The sequence below is a fragment of the Dipodomys merriami genome, unplaced genomic scaffold (assembly GCF_024711535.1).
Source record: "Dipodomys merriami isolate MVZ:Mamm:240054 unplaced genomic scaffold, mDipMer1.0.p SCAF_174, whole genome shotgun sequence".
NCBI lineage: Eukaryota > Metazoa > Chordata > Mammalia > Rodentia > Heteromyidae > Dipodomys > Dipodomys merriami.
In genome coordinates this window covers 1,351,453-1,373,246 of record NW_027203093.1, presented here as the reverse complement: position 1 = coordinate 1,373,246, position 21,794 = coordinate 1,351,453, and the positions used below count along the sequence as shown (strand labels likewise).

Here is a 21,794-nt window from a genome sequence, read left to right as displayed (position 1 = left end):
AGAACTCCAGAGGTGATAGAAGATACTCTTTGGATTGCAAATATGTCATGGTTTGTTGAGTTCTAGAAAACCCATGCTTCCCCTAGAGAGCTGGAGTCCTGGTGGTCCTGGAGAGGTGGTTTTGCCTGTGCATAACACTTTTTATTAGGAACAAGTATCCCCATCTAGTCTGCTCTGCCTATGTACAACACTTTTGTTAAAGCTGTTAAGGATCTGTTCTGGGATGCAGGTCTTTGGGACAGGAGTCCACCACGCAGTTGCTGGCCTCTTAATAAAGATTCTTGGTTCAACCTTCAAAATGTGGCTGTTTCCTCGCTGTTTAACACTGGACAGGTCAGTTCATTGAGGCTAGAGTGCTGGCCCTTCCCACATGGGTCTTTGCTCTGCCACCTCCTCTCTGTCCTGACAGTAAGCCTGCTCTGCACACTGTCCTGTGGTGGAGCCCTGGCCATGCTTGTGTCTTCCTGCCTGGCACCACTGCACTGACATCGTCATGCTCCGGGCTGGGCTCCAGGGCCCAGCCCAGAGCCTGGGGCCCAGCCCTGCTGAAGCCTGCCCCACGATCCCATGCAGCTGTGCAGCTGAAATGGCCAAAGGGGAGGGTGGGAGGATTCAAGCAAAGGAGCCAGTGATGGGTGGGTGGGAGTCGGGAGCTGCAGTGGCCCCTGGTAAGAGAGTTAAGACAGTGGGGAGGCAGGTGGCCCACCCAGGAAGGCAGGACTTCCGTTTGTTGTGTTCTGAGCTCTGCTGGGTGCCTGACCCAACTTATGTCTTTGGTTGTTTGCCTCGTTTGGAAAGGAGTGGTGACTGTCTCCTTTTGGAGATGGCGCAATGATGATCCTGGAGGTGAGGCGATATTGTCCGTGGTACCTAGGTAATAAGCAGCAAGGCAGGTGCTGGAACCCAGGCCCCCTTGTCCCCCTGAACCCACGAGCTGAGTCTCTGGGGCAGGATGGGGGGCAAGGGGTCCTGCCCTGGCTGCCTTATTCCAGAGTGCACACTGTGGGCATTTGATGGGAATCTGCTCGGTTCTCATAATTCCATGTTGCCCACCAACTCCCTCCTCCAGGAGTCCTTCCTGGTTCTCAGCAAAGTCTCACCCCTGATGTTAGGAAAAAGGAAGAGAAAGGAAGGAGACAGGCTGGACTCGATCTCAACAGGCTAGGACTGTTTATTGCCAGTGAGGGACACAGCCTTCCCGTGGGTATGGAGGTTTGTGTGTAGAGCTGGGACAGGAGCTGGGTTTTATGAGGTCTGAGCAAGGAGGCAGAGGTTAGTGAAAAAGCCCCTAGGTCAAGAGAGGTGTGGGCTTTTTGGTTGGGCCCACGAAAGAATGTTTACAGCCAGGCTTAGGCAGATTGCCCTGTTGGAGTCGGGCAGTCTGCACTTACCTTTGGTGGGTTGCCTGGTTGGTATCTGTGTCCACCTGGGAAAACAGGGTAGGAGTCAATCCTTCACAGTCCATCTTTGGATACATAGAAAGAATGGACCGAGAGGCAAGTCCTTCATTTAGGGTCTTTGTATATATATAAAGAATTGGGCCAAGAAGGGAGTAACATGGAATTATAAGAACAAAGCAGATTCCTATCACCGGACCTTCTCTGAAAGCATGCAGTGGGCCTTATGTGAAAGTGCTGGACAGTGAGTCAGGAGGACACCCTACTGTAAGACCCCCAACAGGACTGCCTGCACCACAGATCCCACACAGGGCGGTTTGGAGGATAAAGACATTCCAAGAAGATCTTCCCATTGGGGGCTGGGAAGGTGGCTCAGTGGTAGAGCGCGTGCCTTGCATGCATGAGGCCGTGGGTTCGATTCCTCAGCACCACATAAGCAGAAAAAGCTGGAAGAGGCACTGTGGCTTAAGCGGTAGAGTGCTAGCCTTGAGCTGAAGAGCTGAGGGACAGCGCCCAGGCCCAGAGTTCAGGCACAACAACCAACAAAAAAAAAAAAAAGAAAAAAAAAAGAAAAAAAAAGATAAAGAAGATCTCCCCCTTGAATGTATAAAAACCTAGCCCCCCCCACCTCCACTCTGTGGTTCTCCATCCTGCCTGGTGTCCCACAGAGTCCTCTGCAGCATGATGAAAGCCTGCTCTGGTCTGAAGAGGTCTCTGCCTTCTTCCTCTCCTTTCATCCTTTCATCCACTTGGTCTCTCCTAATGCTCATGACTCCGTTTCCGAACAGCATTCACAAAGCCTTTACACTTGTCTTCCCAGAATTGAGAACATCCTCTTCTGGAAACCCTGACCCCAGCTCAGGCAACTGGGACAATCCGCAAGGTAAGCAGGGCTTGTCCACAGATGGGGACATCCCCAGGCCCCAGGGAGCATGTGCAGAGCAGGGCAAGGTCCATGGCCAAGGCTCCACTGCTAACTTAAACCAGGGCTGGGCTGAGCCAGGACAAAGATCAAGACCTGGGAAAACCCTAGCCAGGCACAGTAATGGTGGTGAGAGAAAGTACAGCCAGGCCTAGGAGTGTGTGTGTGTGTGTGTGTGTGTGTGTGTGTGTGTGTGTGTGTGTGTGTGTGTGTGTGTGTGTGTGTGTGTGTGTGTGTGTGTGTGTGTGTGTGTGTGTGTGTGTGTGTGTGTGTGTGTGTATTTAGTGGAAAGTTACAGTAAGTGTAAGTTCGTCTAAGTTCTTGCTTGGGCAGGTAGAGGCCTGGTGTAGGAGCTGGAGGAGGAAGTCTGGGTTGAGTTTCCATTTCCCCAAAAGCATCAGGGCAGGAGAAGGGGGGGAAATTGCTCAAGGGCTGGGTTCCAATCTCTCCAAGTCTGGGGTGGGGAGAGGAGGGGCAGGATGAGGAGAAGTCCTTAGGAGGACAAGGGGAGGCCCCACGAGGACAAAGGGAGACCCCCACGAGGACAAGGGGAGACCCCAGGAAGACAAGGGGAGACCCCAGGAGGACAAGGGGAGACCCCAGGAGGACAAGGGGAGACCCCAGGAGGACAAGGGGAGACCCCAGGAGGACAAGGGGAGACCCCCCCAGGAGGACTAGGTGAGTCTGGACCCCCCTCCCCCCCACAGGGCTCCACAGGTCCTGGAGTCAAGGGCAGGCTATACAGTGTTGCCCAAGCTGGGTCAGGAGCTGGGACTGAGCATCCCCTGGACCCTCGCCCTGCCATGTGCAGCAGGAGGCCCCTCTCTTCTCACTGGGTCACCTTCCCTTGGCTGGAGTTCTGGCCATTTCCAACAGCTGCCCAGAGGTGGCTTCCTGGAGGGAGCCTTCCAGCTTCTGCGGCGTAGTGTGCCAGTGCTGGGCAGGTGCTGCCCGTTCTCCCCAGGCTCCTGTGCCTGGGCTGTGGCCTCCATCTGTCCCCCATGTGTGCACATTGAAATGTCTTAAGCGTGTGATGGCTGAGGGCACCTGGGCGGCGGCTCACCAGCTCGGGCACTCCCCACAGCATCCGTGACTGCTCTGCATTGTGGAACTGATCCAACTCCCGGCGTCCTCCAAGGCGGTCCTTCCCGCCGGAGCACACCCATGAGTGTAGCACTGAGTGGGACTGTGCCAGACAAAGCCACCTGTGTGGACAGCTCCTTCCCGCCTGCTACCGGGCCTTAGATCCCACCAGTGGGCATGGCCACCGCTTCGAATCTCTACAGACCTGGAGGGAGACAGCTATGGAGATGTTCCAATAGTGCTGATGGCTCAGTCTCCAAGATGGCCACCAACAAGGGGTGATTCCCAAGTCCTGTCCCAGGGGCAGGCGGGTGGGGACAGAACACTAGGTCCGGGGGTTCTATTTGGGTATCAGCTTCGCAGAATCAGAGGGGATCGCAGACAAAGGACCCTCCATGATGAAGAAAGCTCCAGAAATGACTCTTGACTCGAGTTCCATGCCCTGCCCAGCCTCTTGGTCACATGCATGGGCTGTTGCTTGTTCTAGAGCCCAGGATGGAGCCCGAGGTACCTGAGCAGGGGAGCAGGCTGCGTGCAGGGCTGCCGTGTGGGGCCCGTGGCTCCACTTTAGTGGTTCAGGGCCCCGTCCTCTTCTCTAGTCCCCTTGGAGGGAGAGAGTTCTCGCTGCCAGGAATGCACGGGTCACAGATCAACACCCCACGTTTCCAGGGCGTGGCCGCTCCTTCCCTCCCACATCCCCTGGCATTGCCATGGTGTTAAATCAGCCGTGGCGGCGGTGAGGCGTGGAGGATGGGTATGTGCCGAGAGAACCTCACGTCCAGGACGAGGTCGCCAAGTCTGCGAGAGAAAACACTGTAATGACAACATCTCAATGGACAGGAGACAGCTTATGCTAAGACCACAGCAGCCAGCAAGGCTTGGGCTGGCACAGGAGGCTTCCGAGCCCACCACCAACCCGCAGGCCAGTGAAAGGTCACCTGAGGTGGCTTAGGGTGGGTCAAGGTGTGTGTAAATGAATCGTTCCTGGAATCCTAGATCGTCACCTCACCCATGTCAGTAAACTGCCCTAGAAGACAATGCAGTTCAGTAAGCAGTCCCCAAACCCGTGACCCTGTGACCGCACACACTGTCCTGATGCCACCGATGCCACCTCCAGGAGGTCCTGCAGGTGGAAGGGATCCGTCTTCACCCTGGGCTGGCCCAAGCTCTGAGTGCTGCAGACAAGCCCTCCCTCCCCTCCCCTCTTCTCTCTCCCCTCCACCCCTCTACTCTCCACGCTGTCATGACCTTTGCTGTGCAGCCCCACACATGACCTCAGCAAAGAGGGGTTCTAACTCTGGCACTGCTGGCCTGTGGGCTGGGGCTGCCCAGGTGTCACAAACTCTCCAGTACATACGGGGTTTCCTGTCTAGCAAATGAAAAATATAAAATGCCCAGTTAAGTGTGAATTTTGTGGGGCACCGGTGCCTAGCTTACTTAAGAGGCTGAGATCTGAGGATCAGGATTTGAGGCCAGCTGGGCAGGAAAGTCCATGAGACTCTTAGCTCCAACTAATCACCACAGAGCCAGAAATGGAGCTGTGGTTCAAGTGGTAGAGAGCCAGCTTTGAGTGGGGGGAAAAAACCCAAAACAAACCCCAAGCGATAACACCCAGGCCCTGAATGCAAGCCCCATTTCTGTAAAGGAAAAGAAAAAGAAATTTAATAAACAATTTAGGAAATTCTTACCTTAAAAGTGTACCTATTATTGTGAATAAACACCCCTACTGACACACCAAATCCTGACAAAGAGCAAAGACTGTATTACAGTTGTACCATGGTGTCAGATCAGAGGGGTTAAGGCCTTCAGGATGGTGGCCTCTGGGCACACTGACCAGCATGGGAAGCCAGCACAGGACCAGGACACAGGACACAGGATGCACGTGCATCTGAGCCTGGCCCTGCCCCTGCTGGTGACCAGTGCTTAGGTTTCCCCAAGGGCAGCCCCGCCCCCATGGGACCCCCAGGTTGACCCCTCCCATTTTTGCCGCAGACCAGGTTCTGTTGGGACGACGGAGGACACCTAGGGGAGGAACCTGGAATAGGATGGGGAGATGGCAAACAGACAACTCACACACAAGAGGAGTGGATGCTGAGTGCTGAGTGCGATAATGCAGAGGATAACAAACTTTTATAACAGAAGTCTTCATAAGAAAGGGCAAAAGGTTACACAATCTTGCTGCAGGGCTTCATTCTTGGGTGGTCACCAGCGCGTCACCTGATAGGCACTTGTTTCCGGCTTATCTCTAAGAAATACAATGATTACGATGTTTGTCACCAATTAACCATTACCTTCTTTTATAGAGGCCTTAACTTTCCCATAAGATCTTTCCTGTTTCTTCTTTAATAGTAAACACCAAGGAGACTTAGATCTAGCAAGTCTCTTAGTAAATGAAAGAGAGTAATAGGAAATTTTTTCTCCTAAATAATTATCTCAGCAATTGCCATACATTCTTTCTGTTCTAGCCGACCTACAGCTTTTTGTAAATCCCTTACAAACAATTCCTTCTGCTGAAGTGACTTTGTGAAACCCCCAATACTTTTATATTTACTTATAACTTGTCTACTAGCCTCCATAAGAGGGGTTTCAGGGTAGCACTTAACTATGGTGAGTTAGTCATATTTTTGAGACACTCATCAGATATTGGAGTCTTCAACACTCTTAAGAAAGAGCTTTGAATAAGGGAACGTTGACAATGAGTAAGTACAAACAGCAGTAGAAACAGTAAAAGATTAATAGGCACTCTTATGAGGAAAAGGAAGGCAGAAACACATCTTTCCCAGGGGTTTGCCAGCTTTTCAGGAGTAGACCTCTTAGAAGCCCTATTCTCCGAAGTAGACTTCGGTGAAGTCTCAATACTCAGAGATAGGTCTCTGAAGCCCCTTTCTCAGGTCTGAAAGCTGGTTTTCCATGCTAAGCAGACTCCACTGGAGTAGGCATGGCACATTTTGGCTCCCCCTGGCTCATCTCCCCTGCACTGCAGGTCTCAAGGAAGATTTGGGGGACCCACTATTTGCCCCAAGCATCAGTCCTGAGGGAGGCGCTGGCTCCCACATCCAGGGGATGCGCTCCCTCCCTGCTGTGGGGACACCCCTGAGCAGGGGGGGTGGTGGACCGCGGCCTTATTCTGGGATGGGGCCTCTACAGCAGCGCATGGACACGGGTGCCCTAGGCCTGCTCCACGAGCCCAGTGCAGAGCCAGAGATGTTCACGTGGGCAGCGGCCATTGGCCAACAATAGAAAAACCAAGTTGTAGCACTGGATGATGGAGCATTTATTGACCTTCGAGGAAGGGTGGCTTAGCCTCTGGGGGAAGCCTCAGGCCCCAGAGCGCCGGTGCGGTGGCGGCGGCGGCAGCATTATGCTTGCCCTGTATGGCTCAGAGTAGGGCTTGAACTCCAGAGTGGCGAGCAGCCGTCCTGCCCCACGTCCCCAGGCAGGGGAGCATTTGAGGAGGAAGAGGCCTGTGAGGGAGGCCACGGGCCGGCCACCACGGCAGGGAGCAGGGGAGCAGGAGACCCCGGCCAGCGTCCAGACGCTGACCCCAGCAGGACCCCCGCGCTGCACAGATCCTCCCTGCAACAGTGAACCTCGTAGCTGACAGCGATGCCCGTGAGGGTCTCTTGTAGATGCTCTTCCTTGGGACAGACCAGGGAGCACTCGTTCTGCAGCTTGATTTTCACAGAGCCTGCCTGTCGGGGAAAGGGAGGGGTGTCAGTTTCATTTCACAGGGGCAGCTGGCGTCTCAGGGCTGAGAGTCTCTGCACCCATGCCCACAGGGAGAGACAGAGCCTGGCCAAGCCGCAGACAGGGCCACGAGGGACAGGGAGGTCAGCCAGGGCACAGGACCGAGGCACTCTGCCCCCAGGCTCCAGCTCCTCCCAAGCCCAGGAGCCTGGCCGGGGGGAGGGGGAAGCAGGGGGGGGGAGCTGTGGAGGAGCTGCATCTGCATCCTGACGGCAGGGTGAGGGCATGGCATCTCATGGGTGGAGGATGTGCTTGGGAACTGTCCATGGCGGCATCCAGGGCTGAGGTCTGGGGTCTTCTCCCATGGTCCCCAAGCATCGTGAACACCGGCCACGTGTGGCAAAAGTGTACAACATACAGACTGACCTCAGGTGCACGAGTCTCAAAGCAGGAACACAGAAATATGTAAAACCAAGGCAATGTGACATCTCTACTGGCCAGCAACCTGGCAGTGATAGACACCGAGGGTAATGAAGTAGAGGAAAGCCCAGGAGAGAACTCAGAGCTCGATGATGAAAGGGATGAATGAAATGGAAGAGAATGAGCACAAAGAACGTACAATAATCAGCTAAAGGATTTCAATGAGGACCCACATGAACAGATGGATAAAGTACGGAATGGAGGATATGAAAGAGGAATTCAGTAGTGATCCAAAAGCACCCCCAAAGAACCAGACTGATTCTGGAAATGCTAAAGCCCAACAAGTCAAGCAAAAACGCTGTGCAAAGTTTCTCCAGTAGAGGGAGTTGCACTGAAGACAAAGTAGCAGGACACGGGGCAAGAGATGTGTATTAGAATAGCCAAGTAAAAGAACAGAGGAAAGCAATGAAGGAATATGGGCTGACCATGAGACCTCTGGGAAACTACCAGGAGCCCAAACTTCAGAATCATGGGCATCGAGGAAGAAGAAGAAATCCAGCTGAAGGGACAGAACACGCCTAGACTGAAGACTGTGTGTAGAAAAAGCATATACAGCTGGGAGCCTGGAGCCTCACGCCTGCAATCCTAGCTATGCAGGAGGTTGAGATCTGAGGACCTCAGTTTGAGGCCATCCAGGGGAGGAAAGTCTGTGAGACTCTTATCCCCCCCAAACCACAAGTGGAGCTGTGGCTCAAGTGGTAGAGCACTAGCTCTGTGCATATAGAAGCTCAGGAAGCCGGGCGCCAGTGGCTCACGCCTGTATCCTAGCTACTCAGGAGGCTGAGATCTGAGGATCATGGTTCAAAGCCAGACTAGGCAGGAAAGTCTGTGAAACTCTTATCTCCAGTTAATCATCAGAAATCTGAAGTGGTGCTGTGCCTCAAGTGGTAGATTGCTAGCTTGAGCTGAAGAGCTGAGGGACAGCACCTAGGCCCAGAGTTCAAGACCCACAACTGACACACACACACACACAAAAGTCTGTAGAAGTGCCTGGAAAGGGGGCGTCCACCTCCTAGAGTGAGAGTCTAGACTTGGCATTTAAAGATTTTAACAGCAGAGAAGAGGAAGTGAAAAGAGAGGGAGAACAGGAAAGGGCAGAGAGGGGCCACGGGCGCGTCCATCCCTAGCTGCTGCCTTCTAAAAGGCCCCGTCTGCCACACCCAGGGCTGCCAGTCCCGGCCTCCCCCTCAGTACCAGGGAAGCGGGGTCAGCTCCCTGGTCCTTGCTGCAGGTGCGGCCAAATGGGACACTGGGCAGGGAGTGTCCAAACCCGAAACCTCCCCCAAGGCCTGCCCTCACTGTGGACATGGGAGGGCCCCATGACCCGCCCCATGCCAGGCAGACCACCTGACCCCCATACCTCCCCTCCCACCTTGTCCCATGCCCTGACACAATGAGGAAGCCTAGGTCCCCTGCCTCAAGCCTAATCTTCACATGGCTCCGTGGAACTTAGGGTGGAAGGTGTGGTGGCAGAAGTGTTTTTCTCCTGGACACTGGGGTGTCTCTGTCACTTCTAACCTCCTGGTAGGCTTCCTCCTTTCCTACCAACTGGATCATCACAGGAGTTCCAGGGACCCCCTTCCAGCCCCTCCACACACCTTCTGTTCCTTGTCAGTTTGGGAATCTCTCCTGCATTCTTTTCTTGTGAGGCTCAGTCCCTCTACCATTGTCAGGGAGGGACTTGCTCTGTGAGCTTGAAGTTTCCTTATACATACCACTCTTAAAATCCCTCACTGCCTTTCTCCTCCAAATGGAGCCCCCAGAGCTGTACTCTGCTTAGAGAGTTCTGTAAGAAACCACAAGTTCTTTTGCTCAGTGGGTGCTGTGAAAATCCCGAAAATGTTCCATCTGCCCCGTATTCCGGGAAACAAATCCAGATTTACTAACAATGCTCGTTTTCACTTCTGTACATGCTATGCAAGAGGAAAAAAATTGCTTGCCAAGAAAGACATGGCTCTTTTCTTTAAAAGACTAGCTCTGAGCTGTCTCAGACTGTGTGATTTAGAAAGCCTATACCCCTGTGTGGCCGCTGGGCTTTCCAATAAAGACTCCTATAATTTGGCTTATTAATTGAGGAATCCTTTGTTTTCTTATTGATTGGATTATGACACAGGCAAACTCTCGTGCAGCCAGTCTGTCCAGCCCCTTGTCCTCAACACTGTCCCTACCCTCGTCCATTGCCTTGTTGACCTCAGGAATTTTGGGTCCATAGTTTAGTCACAGAGGGTATGGGGGGGTCCCAGAAGGCAGGGAGATAGGGGCAGGCTGGGGAATGTGGCTTGTCCTTAGTCGAGCTTGTCCTTCGCAAGAAAAGATTCTTGTCGATCTCTTCTTTCAATGCAGGCTACTGAATCTTTCATAGTCCAATGATAAGAAACGAAGGCCTGGTGTGGGATGTGAGGGGAGGAAGGCCTGGCATGAGCTGACACATGCACAATGAGACTGTCTCAGAAAAACCCCCACAAAACAAAACCCAGAAGAAAATAAGCAAACATCCACAGCACAATGCAACAGTCACTGTGCAGCAAAACCACTAATGAGGTCTCTCAGTTTCTCTGTCTCTGTTGAGTCTGGAGTTCTGATCTCTGTGCCTCTGCAGATGGGAGGCTCGGGTCCGTCTCATGGCTCCCACGCAGAGCTTCCAACCTGCTTCCCGTGCTCTGCTTCTGGGATGAATCCCTGCCTCGTGGAGGGCAGGGCCTACCCAAGTTCAGTGCCATAGTTTGACTCTGGAAAGGCTGCTCTGTGTTGAAGATTTGGTCCCAAGAGCGGTGCTGTGGGAGCTGGCAGGGCTTTGTGAGAGGTCAGGCTTTGCGAGAGGTTTTATGTCCTTGGGGGCGTGGCTTTGTGACTTTTAGGTCATTGGGTGTGGCCATCTTGGGACACGGTGTGGGAGGGTCTCTGAGGGCAGACAGAGTGGAAGGGGGCAAGCTGGGGCAGAACAAGAAAAGGATGTGGACAAGAGACCAAGAAGGGCTGGAGGGTGGGGGGACTTCCAGGCCAAGCCCAGAGGGAGAGTGGAGGAAAGCAGGGTAGGGGAGCACTGAGGAGGGGGGCACGGACCTGATCTGAGGCTGCACTTTGAACCAGGAAGTAGAATGACAGTAACAGCAACCATACCCAAAGCTCCACAGCCTCCCTGCGGCTCCTCAGTCCCCACGCGGGCAGCGGGGCTGGGGCTGGGCACTGGGGGCTCGTTTGGGTTTCCAGCTCTGGGTTGCCGAACCACTCGGCAGGGGACTATGGGGAGTGGACAGGAGTGGATGCGGGATGGGGGGAGGGGGGTAGAGCAGGCCGGGGAAGAGGGAGGCAGGGGCTCCCAAGAGCCACGCAGGGAGGCCCTGTGCATTTCTGGACAGGAAGTTGGGTGCCAGACAGCCTGTGCTGCTCAGTCCTCCCCCCAGGCTGGCCCCTCCCCCAGGCTGGCCCCTCCCCCCAGGCTGGCCCCATGCACCCAGGGAGAGGACCCCCCCCCCCCCCCCCCCGTGTGGAGCCCCACTGCGTTTCCTCAGCAGATCCATTGGCATCAGCAGGGTCCAGAGTCCTCTGGGCGTGTGTCTCGTGGTGGGGAAGGGCTGGAGGCAGGAAAATAGGGAGGGGTGGAGCGGGAGCCTGAGGGAACTGGCATCTAGTCTACACTGCCAGTCAGGGAGAGGCTGACTCACTGGAACATGGGGTGACTCAGGGGGCCAAGGAGGGGGGCCACCTCGGAGCTCTGCCGCGGGCTGGCTACCTTCCCCACAGAGAGCCTCGCACTGTGCGGAGGGCATTGGCCTGGGCCGGAGCCTGGGGGGGGGGGGCCGCAATTAGAAGGTACCAGGGTAGAACCACCAGCCTTGATCCAGGGAAGAGGCAGCCCCCTCCCGCATCCCAGGGCTGAGGCACAGTGCTCTGAACCCCGTGCAGAGGCCACCGCGGAGGAGCTGGCTAGCTCAGCGGGGCAGGAGATCTGGGAAGAGCCACTGGGCCCCGAGGGCTAGTGAGGTGGGGCTCTGTGGGGAAAAGCCTGCAGGTGGAGCGCTATGGCGGGGACACAGGAAACACTGATCCAGAGAGAGCTCCGTGCCAGCTACACCTGGAGAGAATCCTTCAACTCCCCCGATTCCTCCCTCTACCTTCAGAGCTAGGCGGAGGTCCAAGTTGCACAGAGGAGAGAACTAACTTGTCCCAGGTCACACAGCCAGCTAGTAGCAGGGCTGGGTGAGAACTGGGCACTTTGGCTTGAGGTTTCCATCTCATCACTGAGCAAAAGAAAATGACCTCCTGGCGAACACGTGACTGGGGGTCACGTCATCCAGTGGGAGCTGGGTCTGGAGCAACTGCAGCGGAGAGAGTTGGTCGGCAGGGGGCAAGGAGAGGTGGCAGAGACACTACCCAGCCAGGGCCAGACCTGCTTGGGGGCAGCTGCAGCCGGAATGGAGGGTGTGGGTGTGGTCCTGGGTGGGCAGAGCTCTGAGATCACCTCCCAGTAGAGAGGTGGAGATGAGGGGTCGAGAGTTTCTTTGGGCATCTCGTGTATTTGTGTCATGTGAAGACCCGAGTTTGAGTAAGGACAGACTTGAGAGAGGGAAGAGGGTAATTGATCACGTCTCATAGCCTTTGGACGGCGTGGGGCAGAGGTGAGCATTATAGGTAGAACTTGTCTGACCCTCAACCGCCTTTGAGATCCAAGCCACAGAGCAGCTATGGTATGACACTCAGCCCGGTGATGTCCCAGGGAATTCCACACAAACTCGAATCACTTTTCTGGTCAGAGTGCCCCTGCACTGGGCCAGAAGAAAGTACACAGGAGGCAGATGGGTGGGTTACCGCACAGGGACTAGAGATGGGCCAGAGCCAGAAATAAGTTGCAATCTGGAGGCATTAAGCGGAACCAACAGGGACAGAAGGCTGGGATGACACTGGCAGACCTATGATTCTTGGTAAGATTGCATGCCACTCCTGACCTGGGGTGATGGTGATATTCCTTTAATCCTCAGCTGGTGAGGCAAACAGGATGACTAACCAGGCCACAGCCGTGCGTGCTGTGAGTGAGCGCTGGGCCGGGGTTCAAGTCCAAGCGCTCAGCATGCAGAAGTTTGAGCTTCATGAGTTGTGTTTACTCATGCCTGCGAAGAACTGCCCGTGCTTCTCCACCTTCTTCACCCAGGGCTGCTAGCCCAAGTTCTACATCTACATCCCTGTCTGCCATCCTCATCATTACCACTGTTCCTACCACCTCCATCCGCATCACCATCACCACCACCACCACTACCACTACCATCATCACCACCACCACCACCACTACCACTGCCATCACCACCACCACCATCACCACCACCACCACCATCACTACTATTACCACACCACCACCACTACCACTACCATCACCACCACCACCACCACCACTACCACTACCATCATCACCACCAGTACCACTACTATTACCATCACTACCACTGCCATCACCACCACCACCATCACTACCACCACCATCACCACCACCACCACCACCACTACCACTACCATCACCACCACCACCACCATCACTACCACCACCATCACCACCACCACCACCACCACTACCACTACCATCATCACCACCAGTACCACTACTATTACCATCACTACCACTGCCATCACCACCACCACCACCATCACTACCACCACCATCACTACCACCACCACCATCACTACCACCACCACCACCACCACTACTACCACTACCATCATCACCATCACCACCATCACCACCACCACCATCACTACCATTACCACTACCATTACCATCATTACCACGGCCATCACCACCACCACCACTACCATCATCACCACCACCACCATCACTACCACCACCACCACCATCACTACCATTACCACACCACCACTACCAGCATCACCACCACCACCATCACCACCACCACCATCACCACCACCACCATCACCACTACCACTATCACTACCATTACCACACCACCACCACCATCACCACCATTACCACACCACTACTACCAGCATCACCACCACCACCATCACCACCATCACTACCATTACCACTACCACCACCACCATCACCACCACCACCATCACTACCATTACCACACCACCACTACCAGCATCACCACCAGCACCACATAACTGCCACCTAATCACCACCATCACCACCACAACCACCACCTCCAGATGATCATCACCACCATCACCACTACCACCACCACCACCACATAATCACCAGCCCCCCCCAACCATCACCACCACCATCACCACCACCACCACCATTGCCACAGTTGGCATTAATGATACCACTAAGCCAACTCAACCACTACCATCAGTGCCATTTTAGTTCCTCTGGCCCAGGGAAAGCCCCAGCATTTCACAGGGCTGGCATCAGAAGCAGACGCATTGATCCACAAAGCACGTAGCTCCCATTCATCTTCTGCCCATGGTGTTTGTGGCTTTCTCCCGGCTGAGGTGGTTATGGCTCCTCCATCTCTCCCTTACATAATCCCTTCCAACTTTAAAACCTGTTCTAGGCTGATGGAGGAACAGAGAGCCCCAGCCCCCTGCTCCCTGCTGAAGAGCACTATACTAGGGAATCTCTGGTGTTACCCTTGTGGAACTCTGGTCTGCTGAAGGCTTTCAACTTCCAGGGGTCTCTCGAGGGTGGGACACTTTTTTCTGCCGACGGCCATTTGGATATTTGTAACGCCATTTGGTCCACAGGCAGGTGCTGTAGGCAGCTGATAAAGGCCATCTGGTGTGTGTCTGTACCATCATGCACCAAGTGATGCCGGCCCATAAGCCCCGGCAGATGGTTAACTCTGGTCCATTTCCACTCCCCTCCCCTGGAACAGACTCCACGAGTGTCCCTGCGGCAGTTGGTGCACAGGCTGTGGGTTCCAGGCCATGAAGATCCGTCCTCCGCTGTGGATGTGTGTTCCGATGGCGGTTGCTTCTCGCCTTGGGTGTGGACACAGGGCAAGCATTGTGTCCTCCCCCGACCACCCCACGCTCCTGAACACCCAGCCCCACGCTGAAGGAGCTTCTAGAGGATGGAAACTTCCAGGGGCTGCTCTTCCTTTCTCCTCCCCCTTTCATGCTTCTCTGCCCCACTGATTGCCAGGCACTTAGAAGCCTAAGATATTCAAAAGCAACCACATCAACAAAAACAAAGGCTGATTATTTTATGGTTCAGGACGCACCAGGAGAGAGATGTCATTTTGCAACATTGGTAATTGAAAGGGGGCAGAGACGGCTCTAAAGGAACAGAGGTTTTGTACATTATCGAAGTGAAGTGGCTGTAACTACAACGGAAAGTGTTTAATTTTTTTTTTTTTGGGTCCAGTCATGGGGCCTGAACTCTGGGCCTGGGCGCTGTCCCTCAGCTCTTCAGCTCAAAGCAAGTGCTCTACCATTTGAGCTACAGCGCCACTTCCGGCTTTTTTCTTTTTGCTTATTTGGTGCTGAGGAATCGAACCCAGGGCCTCATGCATGCAAGGCAAGCACTCTACCACTGAGCCAACCTCCCAGCCTGAAAGTGTTTAATTTTAGAACACTTAATCTAATGTCCATGCTTGTTGCAAGGCAAAATAAATGTACAGAATACACTAAAATAACTGACCATTAATTAAAATTAATTATTAAATTAATGAATTAATTAAAAATCAAACACAAAGAAGATAGAAATGCAGGAAACAAGGAACAAAAAAGAAGGCATATAATGTAGAAAGCAAGGTGGGCTGACCTGGGTAAGTCCTTCAGCAGCACTAAATTCCGTTACTGGAAATGTAGACGACTTTACACCCTCTTCCAAAGGTGGGTTTGTGTACTTAATCCCTCCCACAACCCAGTCAGGGTCTGTCTGCAAGACACTCTTCGTTTGATTGCTTTGGCTTACTTTGCCTTTTTGCGCTTCCGTGTACCTGGTAGGATTTTGTTTCCTTTGGAGCATGGCAGTGGGTTTTGATGGGTGGCATCAGTAACATCAGTAACATCACCATTTCACAATACTCATTCTGCAGATTCATGAACAAGGGAGAATGCTCCATGTTGTAGTGTCTTTCTTTAGAGCTTTTCCAGAGGTCTGTTTCCTCCTTAGTGAAGTTTATACCTATATATCATATTTTTGTTTGAGTCCAAATGGGATTATTTTCCTGATTTTTTTCATTGTATTCATTATTAGTATCTAGAAAAGCTATTGATTTTGTATTTTTGTGTTTTTCTGAAAGTATTTATTAGATCTTATTCTTTCTTTTTTTTTTTTTTGGTGGAGATGGTAAGGACTTTTTTTTTCCAGTCCTGGGGATTGAACTCAGGGCCTGGGCACTGTTCCTGAGCGTCTTTTGCTCAAGGCTAGCGCTCTACCACTTGAGCCACAGCGCCACTTCTTGCTTTTTCTGCTTATGTGATATTGAGGAGTGGAACCCAGGGCTTCATGCATGCATGGCAAGCACTCTACCACTGAGCCACATTCCCAGCCCTGACTTTTAAGTAGATGATTATATCATCTCAGATATTTTGGTTCCTTCCTTTCTATTTATACTTTTTATTTCTTTCTCTTGCCTTGTTGTTCTGGTTAGGTTTGCACTGTACTATGCCCTCCCCCTGCCCCCCAAAAGGAAAGAGAATATGTTTGCTGTCCTGTCTTAACAGTCAGGAGCTTCTGTCATGTGTGCTTATCGTGGGAGCTTTTTGTGTCTCCATTGGTCTTGAAAGGTAACTTTTCTGGAAGTAGCAATCTTGCGTGGCAATTTGCTTTCAGAGACAAATATATTATTGCATGTTTTCTTAGAATTTAGGATTTCTCCTGAAAGGTATAATGTAATTCTGACAGGTGTCATGTAATTGTAAGGAAAATTCTTGCAAGCTTCTTTTGCAAATTGCCATTTTCCTTTGACAGTTTCCAATAGCATTTGCTCGTTCTGTAGTCTTAGCATGTTGATGGTAGTGTAATGTGGAGAGTTTTATCCATGGTTATGTCTCAGGGGTGGGCAGCGCTTCCCCCCAGCTGGGCCTGGACCTCTGGCCGTGGGCCATGGCTGTGGGGCGTCAGCAGCAGGGGAAAGCTACTTCGGGCTCCTTGGGGAACTTCCACAGAGATTCCGCCTATGGCAACGCCTGTTTACCTCTGGTCCAGACGTGTGTAGGGCCCCACCCGCAGCTCCTGGGTGAGGTTCTGCTGTCTGGTCTTGATTGCCAAGAGGACCAAGTTTTGTCACAACACAACAAGCAGACTCCTGGGCTGTCCCCTGTGACTACTCAAGGTGTCACCCCATTCCCTTATCAGGACGTGACTCCTCCTCGGGCTGACCTCTGACCCTTCCCACCCGCCCAGGGGAAGTGATGGGGGTGGCCAGAGGCCTCCCTACCCCCACCTCTGCCTCTGTGGGAGTGGCCCCTCTCCTGAGTGCAGGGAGGGTCGGGGGAGGTGGGAGTGGAGGGCTGCCCAGGCTGGGGCTGGCCCGTCACAAGCAGAGGAGTCCATTGTGCCTGCTGCCGGCCACTGGCCCTTGGGGGTGGGGGCTTGGGCTTCCATGGACTGTGATCAGGAACGCTGATGGATCCATGAGTGATGGCCGATAGGTGAGGGGGGCCTGGGAGGCCAGGGCTGGGGAGGCAAGCTGGGGCTGGCTGACCCCTCTGTCCACAAAGCAGCACAAGGACATCCCTGAAGACCCTCACACCCAGCCGCCCGGTCTTCCCGTGTTCCCATGTCTTTGAAGTTGGGACAGATTGTACCCCTGCTGGGGTCTCTCCTGCCACCTGGTACCCAAGTCCTCTGGGGACGCCTCCCGGCCATCTGAGTCCCAGCCCCTGGTCAGCAGCCCCTCCCTGTGGGGCCCCGGGGGCTGTGCTGCCCACCCTGCCCACAGGACATTCGGGGATGGAAACTGCCCTACTCCTACCTAGAGCAGGGGAAAAGGCTGTCACGGGCCAGTTGTGACCCCCCCATTGACCCTGAGGTCCGAACCCTGCCCCCACGGTGTGACTGCGCTTGAGGACACTTGGAGTCACTGGGCACAGTGTGGTTCAATCTGAGTGGTGTCACAAAGGGGCACAGACGGTCCACCAAGGGAGGACCCGGGGGACGACGTCCATGCACCGAGGGGAGGCTGCGGGGACGGGGCAGCTCCGCTGGCCTCGGCCTCCGCGCTGGCCTCGGCCTCCACGCTGGCCTCGGCCTCCACGCTGGCCTTGGCCTCCGTGCTGGCCTCGGCCTCCACGCTGGCCTCACTCTCCGTGCTGGCCTCGGCCTCCGTGCTGACCTCGGCCTCCACGCTGGCCTCACTCTCCGCGCTGGCCTCTGCCTCCGTGCTGGCCTCGGCCTCCGTGCTGGCCTCGGCCTCCACGCTGGCCTCAGCCTCCGTGCTGGCCTCGGCCTCCGCGCTGGCCTCGGCCTCCGCGCTGGCCTCGGCCTCCGTGCTGGCCTCGGCCTCCACGCTGGCCTCACTCTCCGTGCTGGCCTCGGCCTCCGTGCTGACCTCGGCCTCCGTGCTGGCCTCGGCCTCCGCGCTGGCCTTCAGCGCGGTGAGAAGGGGCTTTTTAATCTTTTTTTTTTTTTTTTGCCAATTGTGAGTCTTGAACTCAGGGCCCGGACAGTGTCCCTGAACTTTTACTTTAAAGGCGAGCGCTCTCCCACTTTGAATCACAGCGCCACATCCGGTTTTCTGGAGATAAGAATCTCAGGCACTTTCCTGCCCAGGCTGGCTTCAAGCCGAGATCCTCAGCTCTCAGCCTCTGAGTAGCTGGGCTGACGGGCGTGAGCGACCGGCACCCATCAAGAAGGGGTTTTTCTGTGGCTGCCACCCCATTTCCCTGCCAGTGGCATTTGTTCCCAAGGACACTGAGCGGTCAGTGCTCCCTGGATGAAAGTCCCTAGCGGGGGGGTGGGAGGGGATGACGGACAGGGATGGTCAGCACGGAGGGGACGCTGAGCAGGGACAAGGTCATCCTAGAGGTGTTTACCTCTGGACCACACCCCCAGCAGTGACACATGCGGGAGTCAGGAGTGCGGGAGGGACCTGACGCTCCGCCCGCCAGCACCGCCACGCAGCCCTTATAAAGGCAGCCAGCTGCTGCCCCACCAGGCCTGTGCTGCCGGCCCCTGCCCCACCATGAGGACCCGTTGGCTGTGGCTGCTGCCTCTGCTCCTGCTGGCCTGGCCAGGTGAGTCCTCCTCTCCAAAGCCGAGCTGACCGGGCTCAGCCTCAGAATTAGGGGGAGCCGGGACACGGGAGTAGACTGGGCTGGGGGTTCTGCAATCACCTTCCCTGGGCACCTCCACCCGCTCTTCTGACTCATTTGGACACACCGCTGGGCTGCTGTCCAGTGGGCTCACCGTCTGTGTGCTGGGAGGGCCTGCTGCCCTCCCACAGCCAGGGCCCCTGGCTGCTCAGAGCCTTGCTCTGCCATCCTGGATGTGGAACGTGCCAGGTGATTTCTGGTGCCTTGGCGTGCCTGTGGAAAGGCTGTCAACTTGGGCTTTGCAAAAGGCAGGGCCCAGCCCATGCAGTCGGGCCGTCGGCAGCTGGGGCTGGCCCAGGGCCGGTCCCTGAGGCCAGCTGTGCTCCCCAGCCCAGGCCCTGAGGTGTCACCAGTGCTCGGCCACTCATGACTGCCTCCAGCCCACAGCGTGCCAAGCCAACACCCACTACTGCCTGACCACCTGGAACAGTGAGTACCACCTGTCCCAGGAGGGAGGGCAGTGGGGGGAGGGGGGAGCGTCCCAGGAGGGAGGGCAGTGGGGGGAGGGGGGAGCGTCCCAGGAGGGAGGGCAGTGGGGGGAAGGGGGGACAGCATTGCAGGAGGGAGGGCAGTGGGGGGAAGGGAGGAGCAGCATCCCAGGAGGGAGGGCAGTGGGGGGAGGGGGGACAGCATCGCAGGAGGGAGGGCAGTGTGCAGGGGGCCGCATCCTAGGAGGGGGAGCAGTGGAGCCTCAGTGGGGCAGGTGGAGGGTACAGCTTCAGACACAAGGTGCTGGTGCCCTGCTCCTCCTCCAAAGTAAGAGGGACAGACGCTTCCTTCCCAAGGCCCTGGGGAGGCTGGACAGGGCCTTCCAAAGGAGCACTGTACGGGAGCTGCTCCACACAGAGTGGGCATGTCCTGCCCCTGCTTCTACCCAGCCCTGACCCTGCTCATACTGAGCCCTGACCCTGCTCACACGGAGCCCTGACCCTGCTCACACTGAGCCCTGACCCTGCTCACACGGAGCCCTGACCCTGCTCACACGGAGCCCTGACCCTGCTCACATGGAGCCCTGACCCTGCTCACACGGAGCCCTGACCCTGCTCACACGGAGCCCTGACCCTGATCACACCGAGTCCTGACCCTGCTCCCTGATCACACCGAGTCCTGACCCTGCTCACACTGAGCCCTGACCCTGCTCACACTGAGCCCTGACCCTGCTCACACTGAGCCCTGACCCTGCTCACACAGAGCCCTGACCCTGCTCACACTGAACCCTGACCCTGCTCACACTGAGCCCTGACCCTGCTCACACTGAGCCCTGACCCTGCTCACACTGAGCCCTGACCCTGCTCACACTGAGCCCTGATCTACTGGCCTCTCGTGGCGCCCGTGTGGACGGGGGAGGGGAGGGTGCCGAGGCAGGGCGGACCTGGGTGGCTGAAGGCAGCAGGAGTGGATGGAACAGCTCTGGGTAAACCGTCCTCTGCTCTATGTTTCCAGGTCCCCCAGGCCAGAGAACGAACATCATAAAAGCTTGTGCTTATACCTGCCCCGGCTTCCAGGAGAGCCTGGCCTACTCCAGGGCTTCCTGCTGCAACACAGACCTCTGCAACAGCGCCCCGCACGCCCGCGTCAGCTGGGGGCTACTGGCCCTCAGCCTCTGGTGCGTCTGCCTCAGCAGGTAGCGGTGGGCTCGGTGCTGGCATGCTCATGAGCTGCAGACGCAGGAGTCCGGGGCCCGGCCCGCTGTGTGACTCCGGGCTTTGTGGCCTTGCGCGAGGCACTGTCCATAGAGTACAGAGCTGGAGACCCCTCTGCTGCGGCTCCTGCTGCCATTCAGGGTGCTGCACGCGACCACCGCTCCAGCACGCCGGCCTCCGCCCTCACTGGCTCCAGGTGCTGGTGCTCCTGGGTCGCAGCAGCCATAAACCTACTAATGAGCTGAGCCTGAAGCAGGAGCCTTTGGGAGCCCAAGCACTTATTCTGGGCCTCAGGTTTTACACATCCCAGGGCTCCACCCTGCCTCCCACCAGCCTCCGAGGTCCTGGGCCTGCGTGCTGCCGCCTCACCATGGCCGGTGGGTCCTGCTGCCACCACGCCCAGCACTCAAGCATGCTGCTCTACACGGGCCACAGACCAGAGGCAAAGGAGCAGCAGAGGGCACCCGGCCAGTGAGAGCCACCACGGGCCGGCCCACGTGTGTCCTGTGGCTCCGCACTGGGGGCTCTGGAGCAGGTGCATGTGATGTCAGGATGCAGCACACCCCGCCCCGGCTCTGGCCTGGGCGTCCTCACCCGAGATGGAAGACACCAAGCCCTACCCAAGCTCCAGTTCTTATGACCCCAGTCCGCTCTAAAGCCAAGAGCACTCAGGGCTGGAGGATCCGGGGCCAGGCTTCATCCGGCTGTGTGGTGGCTTCAAAGTTGAGCCTGAGGCTCTGCCCTCCCCCACAACCCCCCGCCCCTGCTGCCGGCCAGGTGGATGCTCCCCCCCACCTGCTGGCCAGGTGGATGCCCCCCCCCCCGCTGGCCAGGTGGATGCCCCCCTCCCCCGCTGGCCAGGTGGATACCCCTCCCCCCCTCCCTGGCCAGGTGGATGCTGGGCTGGCTGTCAAGCCTAATGAACTGTGTGCATCATCCATTAAAGGGCAGCTGCCTCCTAGAAGTGTGTGTGTGACTGCGTCTCTCCTCAGCGTCTAGGGCTGATCGTGCCTTCAGCTCACCCCCGAAGCTCTGTACCTCCTGCTCACCCTGGAGCCCCGACAGGCAGGTTTCCATGGGAGACACTGGAGCACTTCCCATCTGCCAGCCACCGCCCCCCCCGTGCCCACTTTCCCCGGCCCCGGGCCAGGTTGGGGCCCCCTCTGACCCAGCTGGGACCCTCACTCCAGCTATTGAAGGCCCAGACCCGGGACTAGAGGAGCAGCCTGAGCAACCTCCGGGGCCCAGCACACATGGGCCTGCCTGGATCTGAGCAAGTGAGCTCCCCGCTCAGCCCTTCTGCTGAGATGCACGCAGAGAGCGTCTTTGGTCATGTGGCTGGGTTGGCCCGGCACCTGT

General features: G+C 56.0%; 1 protein-coding gene across 1 annotated transcript; it reads left to right on the top strand.

The window, feature by feature from the left end:
- The first annotated feature begins 18,640 nt into the window (after positions 1 to 18,640).
- LOC138829546 (lymphocyte antigen 6D-like) lies at positions 18,641 to 21,388 on the top strand. Its single transcript, XM_070025894.1, has 3 exons — positions 18,641 to 18,714; positions 19,123 to 19,221; positions 20,236 to 21,388. The coding sequence occupies exons 1-3, from the start codon at positions 18,663 to 18,665 to the stop codon at positions 20,418 to 20,420; spliced, it is 336 nt and encodes a 111-aa protein (XP_069881995.1). The 5' UTR covers positions 18,641 to 18,662; the 3' UTR covers positions 20,421 to 21,388.
- Positions 21,389 to 21,794: the final 406 nt, after the last annotated feature.

Bases quoted from the DNA above. Each gene is read 5' to 3' on its own strand.
- LOC138829546 (XM_070025894.1), top strand. From the start codon at position 18,663: ATGAGGACCCGTTGGCTGTGGCTGCTGCCTCTGCTCCTGCTGGCCTGG. The intron at 18,715-19,122 runs GTGAGTCCTCCT...TGTGCTCCCCAG, and splicing joins GCTCCTGCTGGCCTGGCCAG to CCCAGGCCCTGAGGTGTCAC. The intron at 19,222-20,235 runs GTGAGTACCACC...CTATGTTTCCAG, and splicing joins CTGCCTGACCACCTGGAACA to GTCCCCCAGGCCAGAGAACG.